Here is a 9,649-nt window from a genome sequence, read left to right as displayed (position 1 = left end):
TCTTTCGATTATGACGTCACTATAACACTTTGCACTAATTTTCCAGTACATAGTCGATGGTTTTTACTAAAATATTAGGCAAAGAGTTGAGTACTAAATATTGAAACGACCGAGTAACAAACAGAAGAGAAAGACCCCAAAGAGAATCTCATTGTTGCTTACGTCCTATTCTAAATTTTCTCCCGAAATATTTAGCATCAGCTTTAAAATTATCCGTGACTAATCTTTTAGCCCGGCGGATGCAAGTTTGCTAATGAAAGATGTTCGCTAAAGTCTAGTAGAATCAAAGCTGGATCTGAAGGTGCAGCGGAAGGATTCTTCTTCGCCGGTTGGTTGGTTAAAACTTTCGAAGCTTTGCACGTGAAGGCGGAATTACTTCAGGGAGTCTATGCGATGGGTTTGAACGCCCTTCCAAGATTCAGGAGATGGCTCTACCTACTCTGTTGGCCGGTCCGCCACGGAATATAATCGCCCAGAGTCAGTCGGGAACAGGAAAAACCGCTGCCTTCGTGCTGGCAATGCTCAGTTGAGTCCATCAGTTAAAAAACTATCTGCAGGTGATTTGCCTTTCCCCCACGTATGAGCTGGCAATTCAGAAGGGGGAAGTAGCTGCCAAAATGGCAATGTTTTGTCCGGAAATCATACTTCCTTACGCCGTTCGCGGTGATGAGACCGTCAAAGGGGCGAAGCTGACCAATCATATCATCATCGGAACACCCGGCAAGCTAATGGACTGGGGTATAAAGTTCAGGACGTACGGAGTTTTCCCTTTTTGTACTGGACGAGGCGGGTGTTACGGTCGGTGTTCTTCTTGGCCACGTACGAGCGCGAGGAGATGGAGTTTGCCGAGTACATCGTACCCAATCCGATCGTCTTTTGGCAGGCGCGGGAGCAAGAATCACTCGATAACATCAAACAGTACTACGTCAAGTTCCGCAACCAGGACGAGAAATTGTGTGATTGCCGTCGGACAAGCGATCATTGTCTGTCATATGATGTATAGGACAGTTGTAAACTCCAAGTAAACTTATTTTCAGAACTGTTAATCGATCGAAACATGTACGCAAAACGGCCGGTTGGTTGACCGGTAGGATGTCCCAGGATGGTCACTCGGTAGCGGTACTGTCCGGTGATCTAACGGTAGAGCAACGGTTGGAACGAACGTTTTGTCCAGGGGTAAGTTCCACCACTTGATTCTGGCTACAGCACCAGGTTACGGAGAGATTCTTTCGTCTTAGGTATCGACGTCGAACAGGTGACCATTGTCGTCAACTTCGACCTGCCGATGGATTAGCAGGGACGAGCCGATTGCGAAACGTACCTACATCGAATTAGAAGCACCGGTAGATTCGGTAAGTGTGACTCATTCTTGTGATCCTATAGATTGTATTTCTTCCCACTTCTTTAACAGAACGGAATCACCATCAACCTAGTGGGCAGTGATCGAAGCATGATGATTTGCAGATCAATCGAAAAACACTTCCGGAAAAAGATTCAGTTGCTAGTGAAGAACTCGGACGAAATTGAAAAGATCGCACCGTAAAGTGTTTTCGACCAGCTACTGGTCATACTTGTTTTGATTCTGAATTTATAATTTTATTATATTTGTTCTGGCACGAAGGGGGAAACGAATAGTGGACTGTATAACTACTATCTTCGCCCAGACTTTGCCTTCGATCACTGGCTTTCTTTTGGTGATCTTCACACACAGCACGGGTTCACTGAACTTAACCTTTATTTGCCGTATAAGTTGTGGTAGAAATTCAACCCGTGTGTACTGCTTGATAATCGATAGATAACTGACTTTATTGCTCAACATGATCGCGCTTATCTACCCGGTATCGGGTGTGCTTGGTGAGAGATATTGAGAGTATTGAGAGATGTTGAAAGTAATCTAATTTGATCTGGTTTAGGGATGCTTACGTTTACCCAACCTATCTTACTGGTTCGACCATGCCGGCCGCCTTGAAACCAGACGAGTTTCAATAGAAAACTGAACTTGCTTAGTGTTGTCTAAACTAGCTGCTACCATTTACTTAATGTTACTAACAATGTTGTTTCAATTCACAATTTAATTCATTTTGATTGATCTTCAGATCGAAACACTGTACTGCTGTTCGATGATACCGATTCTGTACCGCCTCCTGAGGGTGATGCGTAATACCACGCTTGTTCGATTGGTTATGCTGCTACTAGATGCCTGATTGTGCTGCTTCGTGATGATTCGGATGTTGATATGATGCTGCGTGCAGTGCTGAATACTTCTTCGTCGATTGGTTTCGTAGAATACACGTTCTTTCGGATGACGTCAATGGGTCGCTGAGTTCATTCTGAATCGTTGTGTGTGGATCTGCTCCTCTGATCGGATATGGTATTGGACATGCTGGTGCATCGGTTGATGCTTATCTTCCTTCCTTCTTACTTTGCTCGTTGTAGAGGCAAATTTTTATGTGGTGATGATTTCCTCGAAAAGGACTGGATGTAGTGAACTGAATAGATATTTGTGTAAACCGGAACAACTTACCGACCCAGGCAATGCTGGCGCCTGAGAATTCTCCGTAGAGTGTGAACCTGGGTCGTAGTTATCCAGCTGCGTAGATGCGATTGTGGTCGAGTGACCACCCTTGTTGCCTTGCCTTAGGAATGTCGATCGATGTGATGAGCTGGCCAAGCTCATTGCCAACCGAACTGCCTAAGGTGTTGGAGGGTTTCCATGGCTTCCTCCAAGTGAAATAGTAGTGACCTTGCGAGAGCTGTTGTGCTACCAACGACAACGATGTGATTAATATGCCTTAAACCATGCGATGACCCCTTTGGTCAACGCCGACGCTTGTACGCCGAGACGTTCACAGTGATAACTTGTAGAGACGATTACAAACAAGTACAGACAGACCATACCGAACAGACCTTTTACCAACTGTATATTTATGCCTTCATAATGATGATACTCAGCTGACGATATCAGCCTTTGCTTAACTTTTTGATGCAGTTGCATCGATACACACTCAGCGAGTGTTTATTGGTCAGAATTTTGATTATTTACTTCGTTGTCCCGGATGGGAAGCGGACAGACCTTCGAGATTCCTCTATCGAAGCATCCGTCTTTAGTGCGTATGGTGACAACGCGAATGTTGCCATCAGAACCGCTAAATATTTTGATGACCCTACCCAAATGCCATTTCAGAGGGGGTGCGTTTTCTTCTTTAAGTAGAACCATTGAACCAATTGAGATATTATTTCGTTCTTTGGTCCACTTTGTGCGGTTGTGTAGATCAGAGAGATACTGCGTAGACCACTTCTTCCAAATCTGCTGTGTTAAACATTGGGCTCTCTGCCATATGGTCAAGCGGTTGCTTGGTACTTCCTGCAAATCTGGCTCTGGGATAGCTGTTAGTGGACGCTGCACCAGGAAGTGACCAGGCGTCAATGCTTCATAATCGGTTGGGTCACTACTGACCGGCGTGAGTGGTCGGGAGTTCAAAACCGCTTCTATCTGCGTCAATGCAGTAGTCATTTCATCTACGTTTAGCACTCTGATTCCTATTGTTTTCCGAAAATGACTCTTGAAACTTTTGACCTGCGCTTCCCACAGGCCGCCGAAGTTTGGTGTGCGTGGGGGGATGAAACGAAACTCGATGCCGTCATCGCTCGTGTCCTTGACTATAGTTTCCTGGAATTGTTGACTGTGGAAGAGTCGATGCAGCTCTGTGAGCTCACGTTTAGCTCCGACAAATGTTGTTGCATTGTCACACATTATCAGTTGAGGCCTGCCGCGCCGAGCAGCGAAACGTTTCAGTGCCGCTAGAAACGCTTGCGTTGTTAGGTCCGAAACCAACTCCAAATGGACAGCCTTCACGACTAGGCAAACAAATATCGCCACATAGCATTTTACAGGACGCGCTCGTCGATTTGGATAACTAATCTGGAAAGGACCGCAGTAGTCTACTCCGACTTTCAGGAACGGTGGCGCGGGGTTGACTCTTGCCGAAGGAAGGTCTGCCATAATTTGCTCAGCGATTTTTGGTTTGTTTCTGAAACACGGAATGCAGTCGTGAATCACCTTCCTCGCCAAACTGTGGATGTTAACTGGCCAGAACTTGCCCCGCACTGACGAGATGAGTAATTGCTGTCCCGCATGAAACAGCCTTTGGTGGTAGTACCTGACGATCATCGTTGCTAGCGGATGGCTGTGGTGTAGGATGTACGGGTGTTTTCGCTCTTGTGACATGAATGCCTTAGCAAGCCGGCCGCCGACGCGCATCACGCCGTCGATTAGTTGAGGGTTGAGTGATATTATTGAAGACGAATCTCTCACGTGACCTTGCTTCGCAAGATCTTGCAATTCTGCTGAGAAGCTTTCTTGCTGGGATAAACGAACCAAATTTAACGTAGCGTCCTCATGTTCCTGGAGGGAAAGGAATCCAATTCTCCTGGACTGTTTATTGCTGCACTGCGCGTTGTGCTTGAACCGAAGAAGGTACGCTACGAGCCTTACTAGGTCCGGAAACGAGGATCGCAATGCAAATATCTCACTAGGAGGTAGCGCTTGTGCCGGAAGTGCTACTGACGAACGTTCTTCTAACAACGATGAATCAAACTTCTCCGTGAGTACCTCTTCTGAATGTCGCCAGAAACCTTGTTCTTGAGATAACCAAATCGGACCTTCAAACCAGAGCGTTTGATACTGGAGCTGAGCTGGTGACATTCCACGAGATATCAGGTCAGCAGGATTCTCGCTCCCTGCTACGTGACCCCATACTCCATCTTTGGTAAGGTGCTGGATCTCCGATACCCGATTCGCTACGAAGACCTGCCAGCGAGAAGGTGACGATTCCAACCAATGCTTTACTATCATCGAATCAGTCCAGAAATACGCATCAAGCCCAGAGTGAACTTGGTTGTACTTCTCATATAAATGACTCAGCAAGAGAGCCGAGGACAGCTCCAGCCGCGGGATAGTCATTTTCTTCTTTTTCCGCTTGAGATTTTCTAGAGGGGCCACCCTCGACTTTGACATGATCAACCGAACGGAGATGCTACCGTCGGATGAGATGCAACGAAGATACAAGCAGGCACCATATGCAACTTCTGAAGCGTCACAAAAACCATGTAGCTGAACTGACAAACACTCTTTGCTAAATCCAATCCACCGGGGAATGACTAATGACTCTAACGCCTTCAAATTCTGCTTGTATTCATTCCATAAATTTTGTAGCGATTCATTCAGTGGCTCGTCCCAGTCACATTTCAGCAACCACAGCTTTTGAATAAATATCTTTGCTTGCACCACCACCGGACCTACTAATCCTAGCGGGTCGAATAAGCACGCAGCGTCGGAGTGAATGCTGCGCTTAGTGATTGCCGTTGAGCTGACCTCCATTCTGGGAAAGTGAAGCAGAATTCATCTGTACTCGTATCCCAGCGAAGCCCCAATGTCTTCACAGTTGAGGTCGACGAATCTAACTCTAATACAGAGCGTTCATCGCATAGATGCCTTGGAAGGTTTGACAGAAGCGTTGTAGAATTAGAGTTCCACTTCCTTAAAATGAATCCAGCCGAGTCGGTTAGCTGCATGACCTCAGTCACCAACATTTTTGCTTCGGAAGTGCTGTCGGCTCCCGACAACATATCGTCGACATAAAAATCCTCCTGTACAACTCGAGCTGCGATCGAATGTGTCAATACACTGTCTTCTCCAAGCTTCTTCAAACATCTCGTAGCTAGATATGGTGCACTGGCGGTGCCGTAGGTGACGGTTTGCAGTTCGAAAGTTTTGATCGGTTCTTCCGGCGTGTCTCTCCAAAGGATGCGTTGCAGATGCTTGTCTACCTCTTGGACCTGAACCATCCTATACATTTTAGCAACGTCAGCAATGACTGCGATGCGATGACGACGGAATCGTAGAATAGTGCTCATCAGATCGTCCTGGACAACTGGTCCCACCATCAGTGCATCATTAAGTGAGACTCCAGTCGAAGTGCGGCACGATGCGTCAAAGACAACTCGCAGCTTGGTAGTTGTACTGTCGGGTCGCAATACTGCATGATGCGGCATATAATACACAGGATCGGTGCAGCTTTGCTCCGCATTTACCTCCTTCATGTGGCCCATCAGGATGTACTCGTGAATGAATTCTTTGTACATCGCCTTCAGAGCCGAGCTGATGCTGAAAAGCTTCTCCAGTCCGATGAACCGTTTCATAGCGATATTGCGGGAATCTCCCAACCGTTCGATTACATGTTCTTTCCTGGGGAGAGTCACCACGAACTTGCCATTTTGATCGCGAAACGTCGTTTTGTTGAACAGATCTTCGCAAGCTGTCTCCTCAACAGAGTGAGTTCTATTCACATGGCATGTCTCCAGTTCCCAAAACTTTGCGATCATTTCCTGGAGGTCAATAGTTGAGCTGACGTAGCTTGTCGTTGTGGGTATACTATTTGACCGATTTGGAACCTTTCCTGACACTACCCAACCGAATACTGTCTCTTGTAACGTTGGACCATTTTCAGACACCTTCTGCTTTCCTTGCAACAGTAGGTCAAAGTAGAATTCCGCTCCAATTATCATATCGATCGGACCGGGCTCCCAGAATCTTGGATCCGCCAACAACAGCTGCGCAGGAAACTTCAGCAGATCGGCCTGAACTGGCTTGAGCGGAAGTGTTGGTGAGATTCTCGGCAACACGTGGAACTGCATTTTTGCTTCATACGACGATACAGACGGGCTTCTTGGTTGAACGTTAGCCTCCACAAACTTGGTCGGCATTATGCTGCTGTTACCAATTCCTTGCACCTTCAGAAAATCAGGAGTTTCGCGGCATTTTAATTTCTTGGTAAAGCTGCTGGTCATGTAACAAAACTCCGAACATGAATCCAGCAGTGTTCTGGCGAACGCAGTATTTCCCCGCTGATCTATGACTCGAACGATTGCTGTTGACATCAGCACTTGACGAACTGTTGGTTCAAAATTGGAGCGTGGGAGTTCCACGGCTTTAAGGGCGACTGTGTTTTGTTGTGTGGGGGGTTGTGGGTGAGTGTGTTGTGAGCGAGATTGGATCACGGGGTCTGAAGTTGTTGGTTGTGCTTGTGCGTCTGGCTGAGTGAGTGATGTTTGTGTCTGGTTTTGCGATTTCGAGCGGCTGTGGTTTTGTTGTTGTTGGTTTGTTGCTTGTGTCCGAACAGGCGGCTGTGGGACGGAGGGAGGATTAGCTTGTGGATGGGAGGGCTTAGACTGGCGAACAACATATGCTGAACTCTCGAAATGAAGCATAGTATGATGTCGTTTACCACAGCGGTTGCAACAGCCTCTAGTACAGCCTTCAGCGAAATGACCCACCGTCAAGCAGTTTCTACACAGACGCTTTTTGTTGACCTCTTCAACACGTTGAGCTATGGACATTCCTTGTAGTTTGTTGCACTTGAAAGGTAAATGGAACGATTCACCACAAAATAAGCACCGGCGTTGATATTGCAACGAAGTATGCGTGACGGATAACCTTGGTCGTCTTCCTTCACCGTCGTTGGATTTATTAGGAGCAATAGACTGAAGAACCGAGCATTGGTCCCTCAGGAACTCCATCAAACTCTCATACTTGGGAACGTCCTTGGAGTTATGGTGTGACTCCCACTGTCGAAGAGTCATCGAATCCAAACGAGTGTACATCATATGTGCGAGAATAGTCGACCAATTATCTGTTTGCTCTCCAATTTTCTGTAACATAAGCAGATTCTTGTCAAATTCACTGATCAGATGATTTAGTGACTCGCAGTTTTCTTTCCTCATCGGTTCAATAGCAAAAAGCGCATCCAGATGGGCCTTGACGATCAGTTTCTTGTTCTCGTACCTTTTCTTCAGCACCTTCCAGGCCACCTCATAGTTATCGGCCGACAGGTCAACCGAGTTTATCTCCTGGAATGCTTCGCCTGAAACCGATGATCGCAAGTATGTGAACTTGTCAATGTCTGTCAATTGTCGATTGTTGTGGATCAGACTGCGAAAAGTATCGCGAAAGCTTGTCCAATCCTTGATTTTCCCATTGAATGACGGAAGCTTGATGTCTGGGAGTTTTACTCGGGAAACTGGCTGATCAGTAATTGCATTATCAACTGCATTTGGCTGCCTAATAGGATCAACTTTCTTCGGACGCAATGCAATCAAAGCTGACTTTATTTCGTAATATTGCTCCTCAACAACACGTATAGCTTCATCGAACTCGTCTTCACGTTTCACTGCTAGCGCCTCCATTCGCAGCGCTCGGTCTTCGACGGAACCTTTCACTTCGGGTTTTTCATCCTCCTCCTCGATGACCAGTTCTATTTTTCGGCGAACGGTGTAGAATTTACGCATAGCGTTCTCCAGAGTCTCCAGCCGAACATCGATTTGGTTTTCCTGCCTATCCCTCTGGAATCTTTCGACGAAACGCGCCAAAGCCTTGATGGATCCATGCAACTGCTTTTCTTGCTTCTTCAGCTCCTTGAGCTCATCCATTTTCGCACACACTTGATAAGGATCACTTGCAAGTTTACAGTACTGCTTTTAAATTCACTAAATAACTAGAATAAGTTTATGAATGTTCACCTTGATTTAGATTCAGTTTATGCACGCCACTGTCAATTATGAGATCACACCGCGGTACTGAAAACTTGGCTTTAGTATTTTTAATTTCACTTTTGCACTTTTCATTCACTATTCACTGCCTTGGACGCTGGAACTGGCATTTTTCGTATCGTAATTAATCAACTCGACGTCCCACAACGCGCGATTGACAGCCGAATATCATCTGATTGACAGCCGAGAGCAAACTTGTAACGGAGAAATACAACAAACCGTCGAAAAAACGCAATGTCGAAACCAGTTATAACTTCAAAGGAAATCGAACTCAACCCAGATCACAATTTCCGGAAAAAAAACTCAAAAATCATTTTTCCAATCTTTATTGACCAATCTCACACATAATCTCAACCCAATACATGCAACCCAAGCCACACAAACATGCACTACCCACATGCAGTATACTTAACAGAAGCAATTTTTCCAATTTCTGATGACACGATGAGGTAACTAGCAGCCTGCCGATCCGATACTCCAACAGCAGAACGAATTCACTTCCACCGACGGTTGATCCGAAACAGCATCCAACGCTTCACACGTTTTTCCCTCCGTAGTGACGCTACCAGCAGAACAATTGGTAGTAGCAGCATAATGCCACTGGATGAACGCGCCAAAACCACACGAGGATCACGACGATCAATTGTCACATGCACTATTGTTCGTTTTTTATATAGCACTGTGACCACGTTATCACACTGCCTTTCTGAGGCAACTTTATGACGCCGCCGAATCGCGGGCAACTACTGTGATCGAACAAATCACTAATTATGTTCAGAACTGTTCACTTTAATCTTCTGGTCCGGCGAATCCGGTTCGAAGGACCATGTTCTGGCACGAAGGGGGAAACGAATAGTGGACTGTATAACTACTATCTTCGCCCAGACTTTGCCTTCGATCACTGGCTTTCTTTTGGTGATCTTCACACACAGCACGGGTTCACTGAACTTAACCTTTATTTGCCGTATAAGTTGTGGTAGAAATTCAACCCGTGTGTACTGCTTGATAATCGATAGATAACTGACTTTATTGCTCAACATGA

At 46.1% G+C, this 9,649-nt stretch overlaps 1 protein-coding gene and 1 pseudogene across 1 annotated transcript; one reads left to right on the top strand and one right to left on the bottom strand.

Annotated features, from left to right (window-relative positions):
• The first annotated feature begins 232 nt into the window (after window positions 1-232).
• On the top strand, window positions 233-1,609 carry LOC131687795 (DEAD-box helicase Dbp80-like; annotated as a pseudogene).
• Window positions 1,610-2,092: 483 nt separating this feature from the next.
• LOC131687794 (uncharacterized) lies at window positions 2,093-8,487 on the bottom strand. The gene is made up of 4 exons (XM_058971887.1): window positions 5,591-8,487; window positions 3,044-5,381; window positions 2,525-2,692; window positions 2,093-2,242 (listed from the first exon to the last, which is right to left on the bottom strand). Exons 1-4 carry the CDS (start codon window positions 8,485-8,487, stop codon window positions 2,093-2,095), a joined length of 5,553 nt encoding a protein of 1,850 aa, XP_058827870.1.
• Between the last annotated feature and the right edge of the window lie 1,162 nt (window positions 8,488-9,649).

The sequence above is a fragment of the Topomyia yanbarensis genome, chromosome 3 (assembly GCF_030247195.1).
Source record: "Topomyia yanbarensis strain Yona2022 chromosome 3, ASM3024719v1, whole genome shotgun sequence".
Classification (NCBI taxonomy): Eukaryota; Metazoa; Arthropoda; class Insecta; order Diptera; family Culicidae; genus Topomyia; species Topomyia yanbarensis.
This window is presented reverse-complemented; position numbering and strand designations above follow the sequence as displayed.